General features: G+C 40.8%; 1 protein-coding gene across 7 annotated transcripts in view; it reads left to right on the top strand.

The window, feature by feature from the left end:
* The window catches only part of HIVEP1 (HIVEP zinc finger 1), a 153,168-nt gene that overhangs the window by 24,250 nt on the left and 101,768 nt on the right, over positions 1-27,150 (top strand). The window contains exon 1 of one of the 7 annotated variants that reach the window (XM_048225675.2): positions 19,884-23,865. The exons of 5 other annotated variants lie outside the window; for them this stretch is intronic. In XM_048225675.2, the coding sequence (XP_048081632.1) occupies positions 23,745-23,865 (121 nt within the window). In that variant the 5' untranslated portion in view covers positions 19,884-23,744. Of the gene's footprint in view, positions 1-19,883; positions 23,866-27,150 lie in introns of those variants that run through there. One more of the 7 variants, XM_044388747.3, reaches the window with a different exon arrangement.

The raw sequence follows: 27,150 nt of genomic DNA on the forward strand, positions 1-27,150 counted from the left end.
ACTGGGGAGCACATCCAGATCTCAGGCAGTTCTCACATCTGCCCTGGCTTTTACTGTCAGCCGAACCCCCTTGCATCTCATTGTGTGTACAGGTGTAGGTTCCGTCGTCAAGGAATGTGTGGGTGGCCTGAGCCCACTCTGGTGTCTACGATGCATACGCAGAATCTCTGCTCAACCTGGGATATCTGTAGAGAGTTCGTCAAGTGTACTGTCGTTCTCTCACCTCCCAGAACTCCCTGTTAAATCTCAGCTAGTCGGCTGGTGTCTTGCTTGCCCTGCTTCATAGCTTCAGGCTAGCAGAGCCTCAGGCCTTTGTGTTCTCCTGCTGATGGGATTGCCACTGCCAGTGCTCTGTATCTCGTGGTCCTGGACTGGCGGTGGCGGTGAAGCTGTTGGTTTCCTCAGCCCACCTTCACAGTTGAACTGCTGCACTGGGGAGCTGGCGGTGAGGGGATGCGAACCACTGCCAGCAGAAACCACGTGGGCTTGTGCTGTGCTGCTCCCGCCTGAAGTTCAGTACTTTTCACAAGGAAATACTCATCAGTTTGTGATTGGCTGCGGTTGATTTCCAGAATGCTGACTGGTGGTTTCTGAATTTTGCCTGGCTTCATAGGTTGTGTTTTGGGGAGAAGATCTGCCTACTTCATTCATTTTGTCATTGCTGCATTTTCTCCGAACCCCACCCTGGCTCCTCTGAACATCCATTTCAGGATGTATTTTAACACGCTTTTTAATCAGGACTGTTCACAGAGACCCATCAAGTTGGCCAAAAATCGAGTTGCTTTTGAAAAGATTCAGAAAGTGAGATGATTGTGCCCTTAGGATGCTAGTGTGGCCATTATTGATCTTACATCCGTACGGCTCACGTAAACACCAGCACACTGGTAACTTTTCGGTCTAGGCCTCCGTCACTGAAAGAGTGGTTTAGTTGGGGGGAAAAATGCAGAGGCTTTGGGGTTTTGGAATTGTGGAATTGGGACCGAATCCTGATTGTGTGATTTACCAGGTCTGTGATTTACAGAGTGCTTTTTGATCCCTGTGAGTGTGGGTTTCCTCACCTTCAATTATGAATAGTAATACCTACCTGAGGAATTATTCTGGAGATTAAATCTAACGTCGAGGAAACATCTGGAGCATAGTAGGTATTCAGTAAATGTTAGCCTGTGGTTGAGAATGCAGTTTTGGTAACTTTCCTTTTTCAGATTATCTGCTTCTTGCTTTATCTAGCTTTCCTTCCTGAGATGGCTTTTCCTTTTATGGGATGATTTCGGTATTTTATACAGTACTGAAGCATACAGTATGTTTTCCTCAGAGTACATTTTGGTCGAATGCTCTTTCCAGGTATCCAAGTGTTCCCAATATTTCACAGTGATTTCCTTTCTAAAATCCAAATGTTATGCGCTTATAAGTGGCAGTGAAACTTTTTATGACCACTTTATGGTGCATGAGCTCATATGTATAAGATTGCCTTTTGGGGAGGTCTATAAAATGAAAAAGTGGATCATTATCTAGATGTTCTCAGGACATGATTGGAAGGGGCAAGACAAGGTCCCTAGTAGAGCTGATCAAAGACTTTTACAGAGAAATTTTCTTGGGTCTTGCTGGAGCACAGCTTACTCTGTTCAACTTTGGAGGCTCTCTCCTCTGATATTTAAGTCCATAGGGAGGAAGTGGTGGCTTTGGTTGCATCATTGGGTTGTAATGTCATTTTTGGTTTGAGAGAGGATATGGTTGGACTAAGGCATATCCAGAGCCTTTTATGAATAGCCATACTTTCCTATGATTTCAAAGCTGAGAAGTTAACAGTGCCTCTTATGTAACATTTTACTTAACTGTCAGAGCGCCCTATGCCAGAATGGTTTGTAATGCTTTTTATCAAATTTTTAAAAATTAAATTTCTAGATGCTGCGTCTTCTTGGAAGCATTCATTTTCTCCCGAAGAATATGTGTGTTGTGGACACTGTGTTTATCACGAGTAATTCTTGAAAATAAACTACTTAAGGGGTACCTCGGTGGCTCAGTCGGTTGAGCGTCTGCCTTCAGTTCAGGTCATGATCCCAGAGTCCTGGGATTGAGCCCTGAGTCAGGCTCCCTGCTCAGCAGGGAGCCTGCTTCTCTCTTTCCTGCTGCTGCTGCTGCCCCTACTTCTGCTCTCTCTCTTTCTCTCTCTTAATCTCTGTCAAATAAATAAATAAATAAATAAATAAATAAATAAAATCTTAAAAAAAAGAGAGAGAAAGTAATTAAGCTATAAGTTTCACAGTGTTGACATTGCAGAATTTAGACCTACAGGAAATCAGGACGCAGAGCTCTCTCGTTGTAAAGTGAAATCAGGAAGTCAGGTACAGAGTGGATGGGATAGTGCAGGTGTTTTATAGGAGTCACCCTGCCCTTGGAGTTGCAGCTGTGTGCTGTCTGGAACCAGGTCTGATCCGGCAACTCACACATGCCTGTCACATGCGTGATACAGCCAAGGTTCGTAGTTAAATGATGGTTTGTCAACATTAAATGGTCTTTTAGCTCCTGCGCTTGTCACAGGAACAAAGCGTGGAGTTACACATGCATGTTGCTTCTATTAAACACTGATACGACTGCAGGGTCTGGAGGCAGGTCTGCAACAGGTTTATAAAAATTACTACTTTTGTTCTCTCGGGCTTTAAAAATCAACCCAGTATTTAGGAAAATAATTTTAGAAGAGTTTTTTTAAATAAGGGTTTAAACTTTTTATTCTGTGTAGATTGACTCTCTCTTCTTGTGCACTCACTGAACATCTGATAAGTAAACTGTGCGAAGTACTCTGCCCTCTGAGTGCTGTGGAGGAGACGGAAGGGACTCTGGCACGAATGCCAGCCTCCAAGTCCTGCATTTCAGTAGCAGCAGTAAGACAAGCCCCTGACTGCAGCAAGTACTAGGTGATGAGTGCCATGGTATGATTGGAGTTACTAGGAGAGACCGGGAAGGGAGGCAGTGTTTTTTAGTTGGTAGGGAAGCTATCCCTGGCCCCCGAGAATTCTCTACCTGTTCATTTCAAGCCAGTTCTCGGAGTCCCCATTTTAGTGCACAAAACCTGCACACGCATTTCTGATTTCCCTTCATCATGAAGGCCTGAAAGAGAAGCAGGAAGAAAGAAGCAGGAGTCTCTCATGGGGAAGAGACTTGGTGAAGGAGCATAGCATGGACACTTGGGGTGGTTTCTCCACTTGAGGGCTAAGCCAGGCTGCACGTGGCGTCTGACCTAACCTGTCACCGGAAACACCTTGTATAAGTGCAAGATCCCACTCAGCGAAAAGATCCCGGAGAAACAGCTCGCGTAAGCTCAGGGGCTGGACACATGCTAGACAGATTTGGGAAAAATACCATTTGTGTGAATCAAGCTGCTGGTACCAAATGTATGAAGAACTACTGACACCTCATGGATGTGGATATTATTATTTTTAGTTACATAAAGTGTGTATGCATATGTGGCAGAGTCTGTCTGCGCGTGAGTACTATGGACGCATGTATGGTCTTGGCTCACACGGATCTGTGAGTTTAATCTGTGACAATGACAGCTGTTCATTATATTCCCAGGTTATTTGAAAAATAAAATAAAGCCGGAGTATATCTGTTGAGTAACAGCTTCATCTCTCCCAAGGTATCCATATTTGTTTTATAGAATTCGGCTGGTAGGAGTTAGAAGATGAAAACAAGGTGGTAGCATGTAAATAATTCATTATCCTTTTCAAATTTATGTGCATATTGTTTTAGGAAAGAATCACAATCATGGTTTTCTTTTTTAATGCTGTAGTAAGGACAGTGCAGAGAGGTGGAGTGTGACAGGTGAATCTAGATAAGTCGACACTGAGAAATTGCATATAGCTCATTTTACTTTTCACGTATCCCTTGCTCTGTGGACTTCTGTGCGTATCAGCCAAGTGGGTTGTTTCCAAAATCTATTTCTAAGGTGAATCTTAATTTGCTAACATTTGTAATTTTGGAATCATCCTTTACATACATGAACATCCATAAACAGGGAAGATCATTACAAAACAGTGTTGAAATTACTGAGTAGGTGCTTGGGGGGTGGGAAGATACTGAAATTTCACCCCACAAAGCAACGTAATTTTTGAAGAGTGGACATATGAAGAACATCAAAATATAGAAAAGTACAGAAAATGGAAAAGAACATCCCAGACCTCTGGAGAGATTGCCTTCTCAGGTTTGTAGAATTACGACTCAGAAATAAAAAGCATGGCAGATCTAAAAATAAAAAGATTTATCTCAGAGATGAGAGTTAATATTAAAATGGTATCTTATTCTAATATATAAGGAAAGGTGATAAGTGAGTGAACAAATTACTCTCAGTAATAAAAAGGGAAAGTTAAAAACTGGAGATAATTTTTATTTACCAATGCATTTGGTATGTTTTTAAAAAAAGCACTCGGGTGCCTGATGTTGGTGGAACAGGTGTAATCATTTGTTGTTGATGACGTGGTGGGGATTTAAAGGTTCTTCAACTTCTTATATACTCAGTTCGTATTCTGCATAAACCCCTTTAAATAAACCCCTTCACCCAGGTGTTCTATTTTTTGAAATTTATCCCAAAGAAGTAATTTGTCAGAGGGAAAAAGATCTTTCCCCAGAGATACTAATTTTACTGTAATCTTTAATAGCGAAATAGTAGAAGTGACTTGAATGCCCTTTAATGTAGAATAGTAAATGGATCTTCTGTACTAACAAACTTGAAAAATGATGGTTTTGAGATCCTGTGGAAACATGAAAAATGCTTGCTGTATGTGAAAACATATGTATAGTATAGAATACGCAATTATATGGCCTTTGTGGATATGCTTCTGTTGGGGTGACAGCAATATGAGAATTTTATTTTATTTATTTATTTTTTTAAAAGATTTTATTTATTAATTTGACATAGAGAGACAGCCAGGGAGAGAGGGAACACAAGCAGGGGGAGTGGGAGAGGAAGAAGCAGGCTCCTAGTGGAGGAGCCAGATGTGGGGCTCGATCCCAGAACGCGGGGATCACGCCCTGAGCAGAAGGCAGACGCTTAACGACTGCGCCACCCAGGCGCCCCAATATGAGAATTTTAAACCATTTCAGATGGTGAGTGAGCATTTGCCACATGACTCTCCATTTCATTTGTCAGGCTGTGTTCTGGGCCCTGCTGTTGACCCTAGGGACGTAGAGCTCCTCAGGGGATGGTGTATGGTCATGTAGATGGACCCTTATACAGCTAACAGTACAGCTTGAAAGAGCGACTTTTCCAGAGAAGGGGATTCGTGAGCTGAGTCTTAGAGAATGTATAGGAGTGGGCTACATTGTCTGGGAGGACGTGACGTGAGCAGAGGTGACAGTGCGAATAAAGGCGTGAAGTGCGTCATGGACGTGCGTTATTTACAAGCATCGTCTTATTTCCAGGGTAAACTTCACTGTGAGGAGTGGTGTAGAGGGCTCAGGGTGGCTGGTGAGGACTGGGTCTTGGAGGGTGTGTATGTTACTAGGGATGGAAGAGGACTCTTGCTTCCACCTCACGCAGTGTGTTCTTCTTTGAAAGTACGGCACGTGCTCTTTGTCTTGCTAGTCGTGCTCCAGCCTATAAGTGTTGAATATTTTTGCTTGTCTGACTGTACAGTAAACACAAGTGAACGCACAGAATCAAAACGGGTACTCATTTGTGTCAGTATCTCTGTGTATTTACTACTGTGGTCATTCACACATTGGTCTGTGGTGATTTTCTTGAGACCGTATGCGAATCAGTGGCAAAAATTAAATTTTCTGACTCCTGATCCGTGAAACTATATTTCTTTTGTAGTTTATTGCTGCAGGTTATAGCTGAATATGAACATATTTGTGGGTAATGCAGTTTTATGTGGCTGGGAAACAAGTTTTATTGAATATTACGGGAAAGAATTTTGTGTATGCAAGAGGTAGTAGCAGTGTCTTGCTATCTTTTTTTTTTTAAATTCTTCATTCTAAAATCTAAATGATAAATCCTGGCATTTTTTGTTTTGCTTTGTCTTTTTAATTTTAAGCATCTTGTGTAGGAAAAATTAAGGAATATGATACATTTCTTAGAACATTAATACCATGCAAATTCTTTATGTTTTAATGTTTTGATTTATTGATGTCCTTTCAGTTGAAGGCAAATAACAGTAGTTATTAGATGTTCTATTAGGTCTTATTTAATGCACAGGTATTACAATTTCTATATGTGTTTTTTAATATTTGAGGACTGTACTTTGGTATAATTGGTTACCTTTTTATTCTATATGTATGCTTTATGCACTTAAAAGCATATGGAAACAATCCAAGTATTCATTGACTGACGAATGAATAAAGATGTGGCACAATGATGAATGAATAAAGATGTGGCGCGCGCGCGCGCACACACACACACACACACACACACACCGTGGAATATTACTCAGCCATCAAAAAGAATGAAATCTTGCCATCTGCAACAATATGGATGGATCTAGAGGGAATAATGCTAAGTGAAATAAGTCAGACAGTGAAAGACAAATACCGTGTGATTTCACTCATATGTGCAATTTGGAAACAAAGCAAAGAAACAAAAAAGAGGAAACAAAAAACCAGACTCTTAACTACAGAGAACAAACGGATGGTTACCGAAGGGGAGGTGGATGGAGAGAATGGGTGAAATAGGTGAAGGGGATTGAGAGTACACTTATTGGGACACCTTGGTGGCTCAGTCAGCTAAGTATCTGACTTCGGCTCAGGTCATGATCTCAGGGTCCTGGGATTGAGTCCCGCATCGGGCTTCTTGCTCAACGGGGAGTCTGCTTCTCCCTCTCCCTCTGCCGCTGCCTCCACTTGTGCACACACACACTCTTCTCTCTCTCTCTCTCTCAAAAAAAAAAAAAAGTACACTTATCACGATGAGCACTGAATAGTGTATAGGATTTAAATGCTTTACTTAATATGCCTGGCAGGGTAACCTGTGCATAGAATAAAGGTAACGTTGTTACCTCTGGGTCCTCTTACCATGAGCTAGCTATGTGTCCTTGGGCAAATTATTTATCATTTCTTGATCTTGTATGTTTATTGAACCTGAAAGGATTTAGACCTATTTCTGTTTCATTGAAATAAGAAACCTGAGACTATTTCAAAAATCAGGCTTGACCTTTTTCAGATTGGAATACTTGTCAGCTGTGCTGAAGAGCGCTGATGCACTTGTCTTCATGTGGCCCCCCTATAGGGAAGCAGGCACAGACCTTTATTTTGTGGGTTGGAAACACGCATACATGGACAGGCTTTGTCTTTTGTTTCTGTGCCACCTAGCTTTTCTCTTTACCAGTTTTCTTTCATTAAATGCTGGCCAGTCACCTTTGGTTGAAACCATGCCTGTTGTCTCAAATATCAACGAGAGCGGTGTGGAAGCTATCCTGGTAAACAAGCCTGTCTTTGGGGTTGGCTTACTGGAATCCTTCAGTTTTATAGATGGTATTTCTGCATTTTGTGATTGGTAACCAGCTCTCCCTAATCTTCACTTCCAGTAGCTTTTTAACCCCCGTTTGATCCATTGGCTCCAAGTTGGTTAGATTGGTTGATGGTGGGTGCATGAGTGGGCAGTTGGCAGACTTGCAAAAAAGCATAATTAATGCAGTTCGTGTTCGTGATGGCAAAGGATAGAAACTCAGAGAAGGAGTTCATTGCAAGGATATGGGATGGCCCGCATAATTGCCACCACAGTGGATATTTGTGTTTAAAAGACAGGTAGGAGGCTGTGTGTGCAGCCAGAACATGGGAGATCATGGCAGAGGAGAGAAAGGAGGGCCTGACCGCCCAGCAGGTCACCCAGTGGTGGATTCCTCAACTATGGGGTGAAGATTCAGATGGTGAGCAGCTAAGAGAAAATATAAACAGAAAGAAAAATGAATGTTTTCTACTCCTGGATCCAGGAGTTGTGGGAAGTGCTTATTATTGGTGTGTTGAGTGTGCACCTGCTGTGACTATGTGTGCGCGTGCCTGCTTTGGGAGGGGAGGGGACCCGTGGCTTTCATCAGAGGCCTAAAGGGGCCTTTGATCCCAGAGGAACTAAGAAATGCTCTATAATAAAGAGATTTAACTGTGTTTGAATCTTTGCTTTTCCACCAGGTGGTGCAAATCTTTTATGATCACAGAAGTTAATCCTCTTAAAAGATAAGAAAAATTTAAAATTAAGTCATTTTCTCTCTTAAGAGTTTTAGCTCTACCACACGACTGTGAAGGATCCTTGGTCTGATGCTTGCTTGCTTGCTTGCTTTCATAAAGAAATCTGTGGATATGTAACTTCTAAAATATTGACTATGATTTAAGCTAGGGGTAGGTTTTTGAGGCTATCCAGCACTATTTGGTTTTGCTCTTTCTAGAAAGAAATGACACCTGGGAAAAAGTGGTAATATATTCAGTATGCTGATTGTTTCATTCAATTTTTATAACTTTTTGCTTGATACAGAAAACTTGCATGATTTAAATTTTTGAAGATAAGAGTGCATCGTAGCAGACAAGTCAGATATTTTAACTGTCTGGTAATGTGACCCAGCTGACAAGTAGAATTGTAATCAAAACAGGAAGGTAGGCGGCTGAATGGAACAGGTCCCTCGACAACATTTTTCATCTGTGAGGTAGAAGTAACGTCGGGTAGGGTCTTCGTAAGCCAAGAATAAATATTTCATTGCTGGGATAAAGATAAGAATGAATTTTGCATTTGAATATGTTTACAATTGTCTTAGAAACTTGGGACTGTTTCAGTTTGGACATGTTTTGAGTATTTGGGGGGAAAACTGTTTGATACACTTACTAAATTTAAATATCATATACACACACCATTAGCAGAGTTCCTTAAAATATACATTGCTAAGGTGAATTTTTAACAGTTCAGAGGTCATTTAACATTTGAATTTGGTTCTTTAATAGTTTGGATGTATATACCAATGGTTGGCTAGTTAACAGTTTTAGTTTATCTCTGACAACATTTTAACTACTCCAAGCCCACTGGATATCCTCAAGGTCCTTGCTGTGAATCTGGAGTTTAGGTGAAAACTTGTTAAATATAATGTTTTTTGATAATCCTTGTAACTCTACTCTGTAGGAATGATCCAGAGCAGTGCCTCTCACTTTTTTTAGTTTATTATCCCATTAAAGGGAAAAATTAAATTGGCCATTAGTTAACTTTTAATTACTGCCTAATGAGAAATATTAAGTACTAAGAACTAAGATTTTATTGGGTAGGGTCAGGTTTCGAATGGCCACGAACCATGGTAATAGCTGAGATGTTTTTGTCCCCCAGGAACTAGCTTTTCCTCAGTTGAGGCAATATTGCCCCTGTGGGAAAAGCATGATCTAGGGTCTATAGTCCTTAAAACCATTTCTTTATTTGTGGCTTGTCTGTAGTAAAAACAAATGGCCGTGCATTCATTCTAGAGGCAGTGCAAGTGAGTTACTTATATGGTGCATTTGTTGTAATGACTGGAAATTAAATGTGCTTTTCAATTGTACCTTATTGATTTTCCTTGAATCTAGAGAGTGATGCTGAGGATACTGGATCCCCTGCCTAGCAAACGAATGTGGCCCCAAACAGTTTAGTTTTTGGAGACATTTTCTCAGGTTAGATATGAGTGAATTCCTCTGTTGTCTTCCCCATTTCCCTTGTACTTCCTTTGGACTTCTGGTGAGAAGGAGAAATAAAGCAGAATTGTGTTTTTGTCTGTTTTGTCATGAAGTTCATGTTTTGCTGAAGAAGCCAAGTAAACAATTTAAAGGTTACAATGCTTTTCTTGGCAATTTTGCAAAAAAAGTAGAGTAGCATGTTGGAAGTGTATCACTTAGGCCGGTTTTCTCATTTCGTGTGTAAGAAACGTGACTCTGAGGCCCCTGGGTGGCTCAGTTAAGCATCTGACTTTGGCTCAGGTCATGATCTCAGGGTCCTGGGATTGGGCCCCGCGTCGGCTGCACACTGGGCATGGAACCTGCTTGGGATTCTCTCTCCCTCTGCATCCCCCATCCAATACACGTGCTCTCCTCTCTCTCTCTCTCTCTCAAATACATAAATCTTAAAAAGAAAGAAAGAAATGCAACTCTGGCCAAAGACTTAGAAAACGTGTAGCTGCTAGAAGCAGAGTAGCATCTCATTTTTCCCGTTCTGATTTCAGAGGCACAAAAGAAATTCTAATTTTATGTGTTCAGAGAAAGGATCTAACTGATGGGCAGCGGATCTGTAGATTGATTTGGCCTCTGTTTTCTTCCCCCTCTAAGCGGTTAATAGCGTGCTGTATCTCTTAATGCATTGTTTTGTTTTTAGACATAAGCATACAGAAAGTTTTGCTAATTTTTAATTTTTTGCCCCAAAGGATGACTCTAATTTACTTTTTTTTTTAAACGTAATAGTTTGATAGGGACATCCTTCCAGTCATCACATATAGATCTCAATTCATATTTCAGTAGTTTAATCTAAAATAATTAGTAACCTAAAATATCAATTTACCTAACTTATTCGTTATTTCTTTGATGGAACAAAGTAATTGGTTTGGTTTTGCTTTTTGTTTTTTTGTCCTTACCTTCGCCATCATGAACACCTGCAGTAAACATCCTCCCTATGTGTGATCTACTTACTTATCTCGTTTAAACAAACTTAATGTGTTTGTTACTTCCCCTGACCTTCCCTCTTGCTTCTTCATACCCTGTACTCACTTTCTCAGTTGTGGGTCTTTTGCTCATCCCTTTGAAGGAAGGCTTTCTCTGTTCCGGAGTCGTAGCACTTTCTCAGTCATGTCATTTACACATGTTTCTCTCGCTCTATATTTTAGTTTTGTTCACGGTACCTTTTAATTATATAGAATTTTAAAACTCTTATATAGTCAAATCCATCAACATTTTTCCTGTTCTAACCTGCCGTGACACAAATATTCTTCTGAAGTTTCTTCTGCTGTTTTTAATAGAAATACCATATTTTATTAATTCTGAGACGCACAGATTTTTTTTTTAACCCTTTCACACCTCAGGAGTTGTTTTAAGAGCGGGTCATAGTTTAAGTGGTGGTGCATTTTTCTTTCAGTGGCATATAAAACAACAGTTTGTATTGTGACTGATGCCTTGAATTCAGTATAATGTGACATTTCCTTTTTTTAAAGATTTAATTAATTAACTAATTCATGAATTTAAGAGAGAGAGCACGCACAAGCTGGGGGGAGGGGCAGAGGGCAAGCAGACTCCCTACTGAGCAAGGAGCCCGATGCAGGGCTGAGTCTAGGACCCTGAGATCCTGATCCTAGCAGAAGTCAGATGCTTAACTGAGTCACCCAAGCACCTCTGTGACATTTCTTACCTTTAGATCTTTAATTTATTAGTGGTTATTTTTCTACATATTGTGAGGTAGGGAGTCTGTTTTGTTTTTTTTTTTTTCCCCAGAAACAAAACCAGTTTGTCAGGATTGTTTTTAAATGAAGAATCCTTTTCTCACAGAATTGCCATACTTTCCCATATATAATTGACCTCCTGGCCTGGGTTTACTGACTTATTTATTCCTGTGCTGACACCATACTATTTCGGTGGTAGTAGCTTTTTAGTGAGTTTTAAATTCCAAAAGGGTAAGTTTGGTTTCACTATTTTTTTTTTAAATAACATTTTTTAGGGGCGCCTTGGTGGTTCAGTTGTTAAGCGTTTGCATTCGGCTCAGGACATGATCCCAGGGTCCAGGGATCGAGCCCCACATCGGACTCCCTGCTCCGCTGGGAGCTGCTTCTTCCTCTCCCACTCCCCCTGCTTGTGTTCCCTCTCCGCTGGCTGTCTTTCTCTCTGTCAAATAAATACATAAAATCTTTAAAAAAATAATAATATTTGTTAATGTTTGCATTAAATACCCTAAATTTCAATTCCGAAGTCTCTGTGTTTACCCGTTCTTTTTCCTTAAAGTTTTGGTGAACTAGGCAGGCGTTGCATATGATGCTTGCACGCTCATGAGAGCTTGCATAACAGGGTCTCCCCTTTCAGTGGGTGTGACTACCGCTCAGGGCGCGTTCGATGCCCCTGTATCCAGGGCAAGACAGGTTCCTGGTAAATCGGGTGCTCCCCACTGTTTCCATGCTGGATCATGAGTGACACTTCTAGAAGTTAATAAAACTTAGAGACTGTCCAAGACTTTATGGAATTTCTAACAACCTCCGATATCTGTCCTCTAAATGCCAATGGCATTCCAATGAGTATGCCAAAGAAAAATTCCCAGAGTTTTGCCTCAGAATAATCTGAGAGGTGGACCTTGGGGGTGGCAAGGGGAGTGTGGATAATTGCTAAGGGTGGGTGAGAGTAAGAATACAGGGTTTATAGCATCTTATCAATTTTTTATGTATTTGGAATTTTCCATGATAAAGAGTGTATGTGTGTGTGTGTGTGTCTGTGTTTCTGTGTGTGTCTGCGATGGCCCAAGCATGTAAATGATACAGGTGGCCTGCCCCTGTAGAGACCATTACTCTAAAGCCATGAATGGAAGCCAGGGAAAATGGGTTTCTGTCTTCCTGAATAAATAAGAATGCTAAATGAATTTGCTCTCCCCACAGAACATTGTTACGACGAATAATTGGGATCTGTATTAATGTTTTGTTACTTTGGAGGGCAAATTTATGGGCTTTATGAGCAGGTCAACGTACCAACTTGTGTCATTTTTTTCTAAGGGAACATATATTCTGATTGCTGAACAAAAAGATTTTCAGTTGAACTTGAAAACTGCAGCTTTGTAATTAGGGACTAAGTGTGGGCACCAGAGTGTGCGTCGGGGAGCTTTAGGGCTGCGCGTCCCATCACCCTGTTAGCGGCCTCTCCACCCACAGGGCTCGGGCTACAGCCGGGTGCTTGTTCTGCAGGTACGGTTTGCAGGTATGTGTCTCAGCAGCCGTCTCCTTCCTTCCACAAACAGACTGGGCCTGCCTCCCTCCTTTATAGTCATTCTGGAACTTCTGCCATGATGCTGACCAGCCTGTCATCGTCTGTAGATCTAGGCTGAAAATGCCTCGTGAGAAGGTTCACCTTCGTTTTCTGGTTATGGGACTTCTGTGCATATGTCCCCGAGTTGTCGGGAACGGTGGACTAATGAGATCACCGCGGGCTGAAACATGGTGTGGGCCTTGGCTTCTAGTTTTCCATCGCTGTCCCTACCCTGGTCTGCGGTTGGGCACTCTCCTAGATACCGCAGGTCAGAAGTGAGATGGGTGAACGTGCACATGGATCCCACAAATCCATCGCCCATCTCGGACAAGCAGCTCGGCCCCGGGTCCTCGGGGGCTCCGTGGGTAGACGGAGGAGCACGACAGCTCTTCTGTACCTTAGCTTCGGCTGCCGACACGTTAGATTCATCTGGAAGGAAGGAGGAGCGTGTTGGATCTATTTGACATGTCGAGGAGGATTTATTTGGTTCGTAGACTTCCTTTAACATGTCATGAGTTGGGCCCATTTTTCAGGGTGGCGTCAGAGTGGCCACTGCACTGACAACTCCCGAGGACAGTGTGAGTAGCGTCCCCTGGGACTGTGCAATGGGCACAGCCTTGGCCTCTCCCCCGAATTTCTTCAGTCAACTCCTTTGGAATTAATACTTCCTAGCGAAGCTTACGCCTCTATGTAAGAGATGGGTGTTGGTGCTTGATCCACGCAGGCCTCGGAGGGTGTGTTAGTGGTGTTTGTAGTGTGTAAACACCTTTTTACAACAGATCTCAAACCTCATTTATAAACAGTTAAAAACACATTATCATTTTAACAGTGCGTGCTTAGTAAAGGCTTTCTGTAACATCTGTAATGGTGTAAACATGCCTAATAAAATTTTGATTATAACGTTTATAAGCATTGGGAAGCCATGCTTTACAATCATTTTTTAAAATTCTACCAATTTGAGATCCAGTAATTTATATTTTTAATGCTTAAAGTTTCTTTTTATAAATGAATGCGATTTTCAACAGTGTTAAGTAGCTTTTGATAGAAACACTGAGTGAAGATGTGAAATACATGTAATTTAAATAACCCAGAATTCACTGGGGAAAGCTTTTCAAATAATTGTAAGAAAATAGAAACTAGAAAAATTTTACCTTGGTTGTCCTATCTGAACTACCTTAGTAGATTTTATAGACTTTTAAGATTGTGTTAAAAAAACTTTATTTGAAACACTCTGATATTGTAAAGTTGACTTAGTAGTTTGAAAATGCACCATGGAATAATAGTATGTTGTATATGTTATTAAGGATAATGGTCAACATTTATTGAGTTCTTCCTGTATTTCTGGACCTGTCTTAATCTTATTACCTCCTTTAATCCTTCAAAAAAGTCCTGCAGTACGTTGGTATTATGTTGTCCCCATTTCAGAGAGGGGAAGACAGGCTTAAAGGAGCCAGAAGCCACGGGCCTCACAGGAATCACATGGGAGACTGAAAGTACCATTCTGGTCTGTCTTCCCCCAAAGCCTTTTACCTCCTCTCACTGCCCCAGCGCTTCGAAGTGTATAAAATGCTATTCAAATACTCTGCGCCCTAATTTGTAGATGACTTCATAGTAACACAATTCTGAGTGCCTTTCAGCTATGTGTAAGTCCCATAAGTTTGGGGGCACGCTCGTGTGAAGTGCAGCCTAGACAGTGACGCACCAGGCCCCAGAGAGACTGTGCTAAATGACAAGAGGCACTTTGCCAGAATCACTGTCAGAATCAGGGAAGCTGTGCAGTTGGCCAGTGGCCCACACAGCGCTGGGGAGGGAATCCTCGGGACAGAGTGAAGGAGGTGGGTTCTCTCGAGCGCTCTCTGCACCAGGCACCGTGCTAGTCCCGGGCCTTGCCACCTCTCTGCGCTCCCTGCACACTGGGGAGGCAGGTGCCTAACAGCCCCGGGCAGCTTGGGTCACGCGTCCCAGGTCGTTCAGCCACCTGGGCAGACCGGTTGCCACGCAGAGCATCTGCCCGCAGACACGTCTTCCTCCCGCCCTCCCACACAGCTGGTTGCCGTTGTGCAGCTCGGCCTTGCCCTCACTTCCGCTTTTGCGGTGGCGTTGTCTGGGGGTGCTGTTTCCTTCTGTTTTCGTCGTTAAGTCTTTGAAATTTGAGGTCATTCCACGCAGGCCACCTCATTCTTACTGATATACCGAGGAGGAAGCATCTTAACTAACCGCTCTCTCCATCCTGAGATGCGTCACCTGCAGTCATGGAAGACTTCCGGTCTCTCAGCCGGCCAGCCAGGAGAGTTCCAGACCCCCGCTTGGGGTTCCTAGCGCTCTTTTCTTCTCAGCAGTACTCTCCTTGCTTTGTAAAATCTGGGCACATGAGCCGTTTGCAGAGTTGAGGGATATGGCTAGCGACCTTCTGAGTGTGTGAGTGACTTCTGTACTTGACTCCTGCCGTTCCTCATTCATAGAATACACCTGGAACCTCCTGGTAGGAAACATGGACGTTTGTGCCCGTGGATCTTTCCAGCTTTTTCCAGGCTTTCTGTTAGTTAAGCTGATGTCCTAGGGTGGAGTCATGAATTCTAGGCACCCTGAGGTCCAGGGGTGAGAGCAGGTGTGTGGTGCAGAGTGTATGACTGGCCATGGGAAGGCATCTCAGCGCTGTTCCTGAGAACAGCCTATCAGAGGGGCCCGAGTGTACCAAATTTTTCCGCATCTTTAAATAAGGAGATGAAAATTTGCTTGAGTAAAGAATTATCATATGTTTTGAACTTTGTCACCCAGATGTTAAATGGTCATTTAGTATTTGGGAGAGATGCCTTGTATTTTCAATACTCCATCTCTTGGTCTTTCAACCAAAAATATCCACCATCCTTCCCAAAATTCTTAGGTTTTTATTTTTTTATTTTTTTTGTAATCAAGATGTTACTTGTGATTCACAGGATATTTCAAAACATGCATAGTGAATCTGTTGTTATTGGGACCTGGATACAATCTCTATTTGAAAATTCACTATAAAAGTCCAAAATAGAATGCTCAGTGTTCAAAAGACCTTTCCAGTTGAGTTGAAGAGCTCTAGAAGTTAAAAATGGATTTTTCTCTTTTTAAGTACTATTTAAGTAAAAATGCCCTCAGCCTTTGTGAAACAGGCACCCATGCTCGTTTTGTGATGCTTTCTACCCAGATACTGGCTTGCCTTTGAGCAAAAACAGTGAAGCTGTTCTTTCAGCTTGGGAACATTTTGGTATTATTTTTCTCACCACTAGTCTGCTCAACTCAAACCAAAAGCAAACCTCAGAGTGTTTATGTGATATCCACTGAACACGCTGGCTGCTTACTGCATTTTAATAAGACTGTCAGTATAAAAAAATGTTAAAACAACTCTTCATCGTGCGTTGTAAGATTTTGGATTCTGGCATTTAGTCAACTCCTGGTTATCCGCAGGAGAAGAGCAGAGGTGAGATTAGAGAAAAAGGTGTGTGTAGGGGGGGTGAATCTCCCAAAGCATTTATAACCAAAACACTTAGTATGGGCTTTAGATTATCAAATGAAAGGAGCACCCTTGAAATAGGTGTTAAGATGTAGAAATCTTTTGGTATAGGGAAATTCGGGATTAATGATGTTTATTATGTATTTGAGATGAAAGGTGATTTGGGCACACACCCCTCAACAGGAGCAGCCTCCTATCTGAAGGCTTGCTCTGTGCCTGCCCTCCTCTCTCGCACTGTTTCTTGCTCTTTAAGATTTGCTTGGTTCAGTTGGTTAAGCATCTGCTTTTGGCTCAAGTCATGATCCCAGGGTCCTGGGATCGAGCCCCACATCGGGCTCCCTGCTCAGTGGGGCGTCTGCTTATCTCTCTCTCTCTGCCCCTCCCCCTGTTCATGCTCTCTCTCTCTCTCTCTTTCTGCTCTCTCTCGAGAGCATAAATAAATAAAATTAAAAAAAAAAAAAGATTTGCTTGGCTGGTGGGTCATCACCTTGGGGAAGAGGGGCTGAGTGGTATTTGACCTCCTCAGGTAGCTGGTGGGGTGACCAGCTTGCTTCGTGTGTTTGGTGGAGTTGGTGGGGCTTTGAACAGACCATTGTGCCAGTTGCTCTACTTAAATAGATTACTTCTCTTTAAATGACTATAGAACATTAAAAACCTCACCAGTGAGTTTTGGTCTATGAACTTCATCCACTTCTCTGATCACAAATCGACACAGTTAGCCAAAGAAGCTATTTTCCTGTTTTCTCACTCAGGTCATAAAAACCACTTCTGTGTGGGGAAAAAAAAAAAGATGGAAGTACGATTACAGATGATTCAAGGTTATTTAAAAACAAATGAAATTTGTGGATTTTTAACTAACAAGTGTATACTTTCTTGGCAAGTGTGAGTAGTTTTGTTAAATAAGCTGCCTTTTTCTCACATGCTCTATTTGAGATCTCAGACGATATTACAAAGCTATCGTAATCAGAACAGTATAATACTGGCATAAAAGCAGACACATAGAAAGTGGAATGGAATAGAGAGCTCAGAAATAAACCCACACATACAAGGTCAATTAGTTTACAGTGAAGGAGGCGAGAATATACAATGGGGAAAGGATAGCCTCCTCAGTAAATGGTGCTGGGGAACCTGGGCAGCCACATGCAAAAGGATGAAACTGTATTGCTTGCTATCTTAGACTGTACACAGAAGCCAATTCAGAATGGATTAAGGACTTAAACAAAGGACTTGAAACCATAAAACTCCTAGAAGAAAACAGGCATTTAGTTTCTTGACATTGGCCTTGGCAATGAATTTTTGGATCTGATACCAAAACAAAGGCAACAAAAGCGAAATGAATAGGAGGGTCTACATCAAACTACAGAACTGCACAGCATAGGAAACCATCAACAAAGTAGGCAACTTGGAGAATGGGAAAAAATACTTGCATATTATATATCTGATAAGGGGTTAATATCCAAAGTACATAAAGAACTCATAAAACTCAATAGCAAAAAACCCAAACTATCCATTTAAAAAAAGGGCAGAGGACCTGAACATTTTCCCAAAGAGGACATACAGATAGCTGACGGCAACATGCCAGTATTACAACAAAATGCAAATCAAACCCACAATGAGATATCATCTCTAACCTGTTAGAATAGCTGTTATCAAAAAGACAAGATAAACAAGTGTAGGCAAGAATGTGAAGAAAAGGGAACCGTGTGTGCTGTTGGTGGGAACATAAAAGGTGTGGCCACTGTGGAACATAGTGTGGAGGTTCCTCAAAAAAATTAAAAGCAGAACCACCATATGATCCAGCAATTCCACTTTTGGATATTTATCCAAAGAATATATAACTTGAAAAGATCTATGCCGCTCCACGTTCATTGCAGCGTTGTTTACAATAGCCAAGATGTGGAAGCAGCGCACTTGTCCATCAATGGATGAATGGATAAAGAAGATGTGGTATATAAATACAGTGGAATATTATGCAGGCAAAAAACCGAATGAAATCTTAGCTTTTGCAACCACATGGATAGACCTGGAGAGTTTTATGCTAAAAGAAATAAGTCAGACAAAGACAAATACTGTATGATCTCACTTATATGTGAATCTTAAAAGAACCACAAAGCAATGAATCCATAGATACAGAGAACAGATTGGTGGTTGCCAGAGGTGGGGGATGGAGGTGGTCAAAAGATACAGACTTTTTAATTATAGAATAAACAAGTCATGGGTTGTAATGCACAACAAGGCCATTATAGTTAATAATACTGTATTGTATATATGAAAGTCGCTAACAGAGTAGGTCTTAAAACTTCTCATCATAAGAAAAAAAACTTGTAACTATGGTGATGAATGTTACCATAGTATCATTATGTTGATGATATGATAATATATACATATATCAACTCATTAGGTTGTTGGATATATGTCTAGTGTATCTCAATTTTAAAAAGTTAGTAGGTATCTAAGAAAAATTACGGTTTTTTCTTCTGTTTCTGTCTTTATTGTTTGCTTATGTGTGTATATACATATATAATTTATAGATAAAATAAAAAAAATGTAGGCGTATGTATGTATGTGTATACTGATCTATGCTTTATATTTCCAAAGGAAAGGAAACTCGCCTGGTTATACTTTACAAATGAATATATGATACAGACTATAGCTGTTTTCATTTTTGTTTTTCCCTGTGAGGAAGGGAGGTTGTGAGGAGGATGGTACATGAGTGGGTATTTCTAAAATTGTTTCAATAGAAGGATTAAAGTTTTTGTTGTTGTAATTTTTTTCCTCTTCATAACTCTTATTCAATGTGCTTTTTTCCCCCTTTACTTTTGGTTAGCTTCTTTTTCCATAATTACACTTGCCCATAATTATGCTTGAACAGTCTTGGGAGAGAAGCTCTGTGGCTTTCTGAAAAACGGTTCTTTCATATAAAGTTGCCCAGATGAGTTAGAGGGGGAACTGTCCTCTCTGGTTTCAAAATGAGTTGAAGCTGTGTGCGGGGGACTTTCCAAATGGTAAAGCATGCCATGCTGTGTGGTTAGCCAATACAAGTGGAAGGGACTGCAACAGCTGTTGCTAACTTGTGAAACATGCATCCCTTTAGGTCAAAAGCAGTATTTGGAAACTCTTCACTTCCATTGGTACACGGCATTGGATGCATAAAGAACCGTCTTCCAACGGTAACAAAAACGTGGTATATCCATTCAGATTACGAATGTATTTATTCATTCCCTTTATATTATCTTTTCTGTAGTAAAGTTACAAGCCGGAATCATGAAATATATCTTATTTCCAGAAGCACCCAAAGTGGGTTTCCTGGAGATAGCTTTGTACAGCATGTTGTCATATTTGAGGATTTATGTTAATGCATTTTGACTTTAGTAAACACTGTTTTATTTATTTTTTATTATTTTATTTTATTTTTATTTTTTTAAAGATTTTATTTATTTATTCGACAGAGATAGAGACAGCCAGCAAGAGAGGGAACACAAGCAGGGGGAGTGGGAGAGGAAGAAGCAGGCTCATAGCGGAGGAGCCTGATGTGGGGCTCGATCCCGTAACGCCGGGATCACGCCCTGAGCCGAAGGCACACGCTTAACTGCTGTGCCACCCAGGCGCCCCAACACTATTTTAAAACAACAAAAAAACTAGTGTTCTAAATGTACTGCCCATAGAACGTGAAGCAGTTCTGTCTGACCCTTACGTGTGCAACGTTATTTAGTCAGTTTTGGCAATTTGTATTAGTGGAGAGGGGAGAGAGAGCTAGTGTGTATTGAGTATCTCCTCTGTACTGTACGTTCCGTCAGTGATCGCGTTCAGGAATTAAAGCCATCTTGGGAGGCAGACGACTTTTTTTTAACGATAAAGCTGAGGTGTGAGAATTAGAGCCTGCGCCTGCTGTCACACAGCTGGCAAGTGGCGGAATCAGGGACTGAGCCTCAGTTTGTCTGAAAAGAAAACCCTTGCTATTCCCAGCGCACCCTGTTGTCTCAGTTTACTTTCTCTTCTTACCCTAAAATGAAACCAGAGGCTCTCATTTCACCAGATTAAAACTGGGTAACTACTTGTAAGCTAGAAATTGTAGTTGATGTAACCTTTGCCCCTGTGATCTAAAACTGCTTGCCAAAATGCTTAGGAAATGTTACTGTTTGAAGGCTTTTAACAAACGCTCAGACACTGATTTCTTGGAGTGGTGTGTGTGTGTGTGTGTGTGTGTGTGAGGATTCTCATTGGCATAGGTTTTAAAGTGGTTTATTTTCATTATTGGAAAAGCCGAACGGTTCTTGTCACTGGACTCTGTGCCTTATAGACTTCACAGTGTAATTTCCCCCTAGATCAGGAGACTTTCTGTGCAGCGACTTTAATTTATGTCCCTGTTTTGGGGGAAGATCTGAAAGGATATGTAACCATACCATACATAAATGGCTTTTCAGAATAGATTTGGAGACAAGATACAAAGTTTTTATAAGTACTTCCTAATTGCTTATTCTTTGTGTGTGGATATGTTCTGAGGCATGTCGAGCCAAATTTTGGTTGCTGCTCTTTAAACATTAAGCTGTCCTGTCAGTTTATGGTTTGTTTGAAAGAAGAATGGGGTTTTTCTCCTGGTCAGGTTAGAAGATCAAAGGTAAAAATAAGAGAAATAGCATAGAAATAAACTATTTCTATGACTATAGAAATAGACTATGACTAAACTATGTCGAAAACTAAGGAAAAAAAGATGATCGTGGGCAACCATTTTTAATTATAATTAACCTAAATGTTGGGATCTAACAGAGGAACCTAAATAGATACTTGCAAGTCTTAGGGACAGGAGACCAACGGAAATAGAACTAAGGGCCTGGGGAGACGGTCTGGGGAGTTCTCAGACTCCGTAGCCCTGAGGGCAGAATTGACTCCCCGTCATGACCAAAACCAAAGTGTTGGTGGTGGGGAATGTGTATGGAGGTTATGTACTGATTCAACCAGAATATGTTTGGAGAGAAAAGAAAACACCAGTTTTCCTTGTCCAGCCTTATCAAGCCCCAAGCAAAACAAGAGACGACATAAGAACATGAGGGATAAACACACAAGCTGTGTTATACGGTGGCTTCCAGCCTTTTCCAGAATAAATACTGTTATGGTGAACATCTTGGTACATGGTGACTGTTCCGTATTTAAGAGGTTTTTTTGTTCTGTTTCAGTGAAGAATCTCACAGGTAGGATAACAAGGGGAACGTGCATTTTCATCATTCTCCATGTAGTGATAGGATCTACAATTTGTTAGTAGCGGAAAAAATGGGTTCTCTTTCTTTGTGTTTCAAGTAGAGTCTACTGCACTTGAACGCTATTAGCTCTCACAGCTCATGGCTCTCAGCAACATCAGAAAGCGTCTGCTCTGTACTCAGTTACTCGACTCTGTCAATTGAGATGCCAATCTGAGGTACTTGGAGTATTATATTTGGAGTCTAATATTTAGTTGACTTATTTGATGAGTGTGTAGATAATTGGATTGATACCAGTGTTTATGCTTGGACGTTAAGATGTGAAGAATAGAATATAGTCTGTCTTCTCTCCCCCTCCTTAGATGTATTTACCGAAAAATATTAGTAATATGTTTTTTGCAGAAAATTGGAAAGATCCACGTACTCAAATATTATAGTCACTCTTAATTGTAACATCCAGTAATAATGGCTATCAATTTGAACATATAATTATATACGTATAAATTTTAAAACGCAGTTGGTATGATATAGTCTGCGTTTTATGGTGTTCCCTTTTGATAATATCGGCCACTAATGTTTTAAAATGTCATTAAAATTCCTTATTGACATCAGTTTCAAATAACTCCATGATATTTTGCCTCGTATTAATTTGATAGACTTAACAGTCCCTTGCTGATGTATGATTAGTTTGTTTCCATTTAATTTAATGGTTATCATGGAACTCCTTTTTCCACTTTTATAACTAACATGCCTGATTTGATGGTGTAACATATTACTTGATCAAAAATGGCTTGCTTCTTGTTCATTAAAAAGTCGGAGCATTTGGGGCACCTGGGTGTGTCAGTCTGTTAATCTTCTGACTCTTGATTTCTCCTCGGGGTCCTGAGATGGAGCCCTGCGTGGGGGGGCTCCGTGTGCCACGGGGAGTGTGCTTGAGGATCCCTCTCGCCCTCTCTTTCTGCCCTTCACCCCCACCTGCACAGGCTCTCTCATGCTCGCTCTCTCTCAAATTAAAATTTTAAAAAAAGTCTGAGCATTTGAGAACCTAGGATTGTAATATTCCATTTTTGTCTTTATCCTGCAATAATTTTAAGAAAAAATTGTTTGCATTTTAAAAACCTGTTTTAGAAAGTTGTCTTTAGGGGCGCCTGGGTGGCTCAGTCGTTAAGTGTCTGCCTTCGGCTCAGGGAGTGATCCCGGGGTCCTGGGATCGAGCCCCGCGTCGGGCTCCTCTACTGGGCGTCGGCTTCTTCCTCTCCCACTCCCTCTGCATGTGTTCCTCTCTCTCGCTGGCTCTCTCTGTCAAATAAATAAATAAAATCTTTAAAAAAAAAAGTTGTCTTGTTAGCTTCAGTTTGATTTACTTTCACACTTCGGTGAAATATAAATTGAGCATCTTTGTGCTGGGTAGTCAGACTACAGCACAAGCCAAGGTGGGACAGGGCTCCTGTTCTTACAGAGCTTACTGCTTGGTTGGAAAGTATTATATTAAGTAATTACCTAATAATTGGGGTGGCTCAGTTGGTTAAGAGTCTGCCTTCGGCTCAGGTCACGATCTCAGGTTCCTGGGATTGAGCCCCGGGTAGGGAGTCTGCTTCTCCCTCTCCCTCTGCTACTCCCCCTGCTCATGCTCTCTCTCTCTCACTCAAATAAATAAAATCTTTTGAAAAAATGAGTAATTACCTAATAATTAAATTATTATAGAATTGTACTTGCAATAACTGTTACAACCCGAAAGTTACAGTGTAGCACTAGAACTTAACGCTTGAGGAACTGGTAGAAAAAGACAATTCTTCAGTGAAAAGCATCCTCATTAATTTTATTATCCTTTATGTCTTCTGTTTAAAATAGAAAGCCTCTGTGCTTTATCTGAGGAGCTGCCACAAACCAGAGGATACAATGCAGACACTTTATTTATGTGTTTTGCTCTCACCAAATACCCAGTCTGGAGGAGAAGAAATCATTAATCCTTTTGGTTGAGTATTTGACTTCTGAGCTGGAATTTTTTTCTGAGCTCGATTTCAGGGTCTAAGTTGAATTCTTTTAGCCAGCATTGTGGTTTCGAAGCATGAGATTTCATCACCATGATTAAAAAGCACTGGCCTGCTCACAAAGCAAGTTAAGCACAAAATAAGCAAAATGATGTAAACATGTGCCCAAGACTCGGGTCCTATGAGGCCAGCGCTGTTTATGAAGTTAGTACAGTGAGACATGGGAGGATATTATACATCATTTACGGGAATTGTACTTTGTGGAATGTTCATGGAAAGGGTGAGTTAATATTTGGTTCGTGTACATTTGATTGCTCAGCAATTTAGTTAGCAGAAGTCAGAAAGGCTGTAAACAGTTGATCCGGGGTCCAGGTTAGATTCAGCCTTGATCTGATGCCAAAGTTGGAAGAAAAGCTGAGATATACAAGGTGATTAGTTAATAAAGAAACAGAAGTGAAGAATACAGAGCTGAAATCAAGTTAAATGCCCTAGGATTTATTTGGACGTAGAGTAGTATCTACAAAGTGCTAGTAGGGTAACTGGGCAGGAGGAGAGGATTTGAGGAGGAAGGAAGTGTCTTGAATTTACTTAGCGTGTTACATGGAGCCTTAGACTGGGGGAGTGTGGTACTCTTAAAGGAATAAGGTTAATATAATTAATACCCATGTGTCCTTCACCTAAACTCACAGCTGTTTACATCTTGTCACATTTGCCATTTCTCTCTCTCTCTGTGTATGTACTATTTTTGGTTTTGTTTGTGGTATATTTGAAAGTACTTTAAAATTATTGATTTTTGTAAGTTGATTTTGTAATGGCCACGTGACTGAATTCTTTCTTACTCATTCTTACCAATTCAGTTGATTTTCTTGGATTTTTCTAATTAGATTATATCAGCTGCAAATAAATGATTCCGTTTCTTCATTTATAATTTTCATACCTCTTAAATTTTTTCATGTTTTCTTATCAAATTGTCCAGAACCTCTGGTGAAGTATTAAGTCATTATCACGGGTAAAATTCTGAGTTTAATGGGAATGCTTCTTATAGTCCGCAGTCAAATGCAGGGATTGCAGTTAGCTGCTGGTGCATATTCTTTACATAGTTTTAGAAATTATCTTCCAAACATAACTTTTTGGGTATTTTGCTAGGAATAGGTATGGCATTTTTATCACTTGAAATTGGCTTCTATAGTTATATTTTTCCTTAATATGTCTATGTAGTGAATTGTAATAATAGATTTTTCTGATGTCAAACCTGTCCTTACATTTCTGAGATAAATCCTACTTGGTCATGATCTTTTATTCATTTAATATATTTTGGTACTACTATACACACACACACACACACACACACACACACACACATACACACACATATTTTTAAGATTTTATTTATTAATTTTAGAGAGAGAGAACAGGGGAAGATGTAGAGGGGGAGGGAGAGAGAGAGTCTTCAGCAGACTCCATACTGAACATGGAGCCCAATGCAGGGCTCGATCTCATGATCCTGAGATCACAACCTGAGCGGAAACCAAGTGTCGAACCCTTAACCAACTGAGCCACCCAGGCGCCCCTGATGCTGCTGTATTTTAAGTAGATAAGTGACTGTGGACGTGATTGTGGCCATTTAGAAGTATTGCTTTTATATATTTTTATCATTGATAAGCTTCTTACATCAACAGAAAGTAAAAGTATAGCTATTATTACAGGGAGGACTACAGAATTCTTGGTTAAAAAGAGGTCCTCAGGCTTGAAGTGGTTGGGAATTTGTAATCTAAATACTTAAAAACAAATCTCATACTCCTCCTTGCCCTCATTCTGGCCGTTTTGCGTAGGAGTCTGTTATCTCCAAGAGGACCTTGGTGTCAGTCTGCACCCCACAGTATCACCCATTAATGGAGCTTCCAGAGGCTGGCCCAGTTCTCCTTTTATTTTCTGTTACCTAAGACTCAAAAAACTAATGATTGCATTATGGTCTCATGAAATAGCTCATTGTAAAGCTTTACTATCAGTTGCCTATCTCCTGACATTCGTGCTCTGGGACATTTTAGTTAATACTGTTTTCTTGTATGCTCAGTGTTGGCGAAGAAGCTCCTTTCTTGAATATTTAATATTACAACTTTTTCTAAATAGATTAGAATGGTGAATATAAAATTTAATTATTCTATGGAGGGTGGGGGGGGGTTGATGTTTCTTCAGAATCCTTCCTAAGAGTTGATCATCATTATTCTGTAACTGTAGGACATGTGGGATATTAGATGTGGGCTTGAGCAATCCCCGAAGCCAGTGTATACAGTTGCATGTTTCATACTGTACGAAGGAAGGAATCTAGATAATCAGATTTATCCTGATAACTATTGTGTCTGTTTTAAAAAATGCCTCAGTCTTTGGGAGGGCTGGATGTAGTCCTTCGCCCTTTTTATAGAATCCATCAGGCTATAAATGCGGATTCCAGAAAGAATTTTTAAAGCCAACATGCTGCTGTAACGTAAGGCACTTTGGTCAGGGAGCATTTGCCGATGTCAGTATTACCGGTGATTTAGACAATGACCATTTGGTTCAGAAAGTAAAAAAAAAAAAAAAATAGCCCTGACTTTTCTATAAAAATAGGAACTTAAAAAAGAAACAATGCCTATTGAGTCCTGAATAATCATAATGGATGGTCTCTGTCAGTCTCTGTCTGAGAAAGCCAAATTGTAGGACGGTTAATATCTTAAACGATTCTTGTCTCAAATATGGGTTGCCTAAATACAAAGGGGACTTGCTGAGATGCTGGCTTGGTAAATGACACTCAGCAAATCAGAACCGTCTTTGGGTCCTCAGTCGTGTTATGTAAGTGGTCATACAGATGGATTTTTAACTCTGATTCTCCTAAATTGCTTTCCTATCCATTAAACGGTGGAAGGTGTTCTAAAATGCAAAATAAGAAGAATGTACCGCTGTTACTTTAAGAAGGAAATTAAGTAGGGAGGGAAAAGGGGGATGTTGTGACTGCTGACATTTGTGGCCTCTTTTCATTTGCGTAAGAGGTGGACTGGCTTCTCTGTAGCTGCGGTTGCCATGGAGAGGTAGTGGGGGAGGACTCCCAGGACCCAGCCTGAGAGAGCGATTCCGTCTCAGAGCTGCTCCAGAACATGATGGAAAGGGGCAGGGAGCTCAGGTGTGCCACGGCGGCACAGCTAATGGGGGCTGGCTGACCTGTCATGGCTGGTAACGTGACTGTGCACAGACCCCTGGGTGTGACAGACATGTTTGTGGACGTGCCTGTGGATTCTCTATGTGAAGTGAAAGGATTGTAATGTTGTATGTATTCCCACCCTTCATACGATTTCTTACACGCGAGATTTGATTAGAAGAGTTTAAACATATTTAACCCAAATGTACACCCTCGTTATAATAGGAAACTAACTTCGGTTGGCATGTTTGCATATAGATAAATGACATAAACAGTAAGTCAAATAAATTCCGATGGGAATAATACACTCAGAAAAATCTAATATGGTAGATAAAAACTGCAGCCAGAAATGAATGTGTTACTAACCTGGAGTCATTAATTTACAGAGGAGAG

The sequence above is a fragment of the Ursus arctos genome, unplaced genomic scaffold (assembly GCF_023065955.2).
Source record: "Ursus arctos isolate Adak ecotype North America unplaced genomic scaffold, UrsArc2.0 scaffold_31, whole genome shotgun sequence".
Classification (NCBI taxonomy): Eukaryota; Metazoa; Chordata; class Mammalia; order Carnivora; family Ursidae; genus Ursus; species Ursus arctos.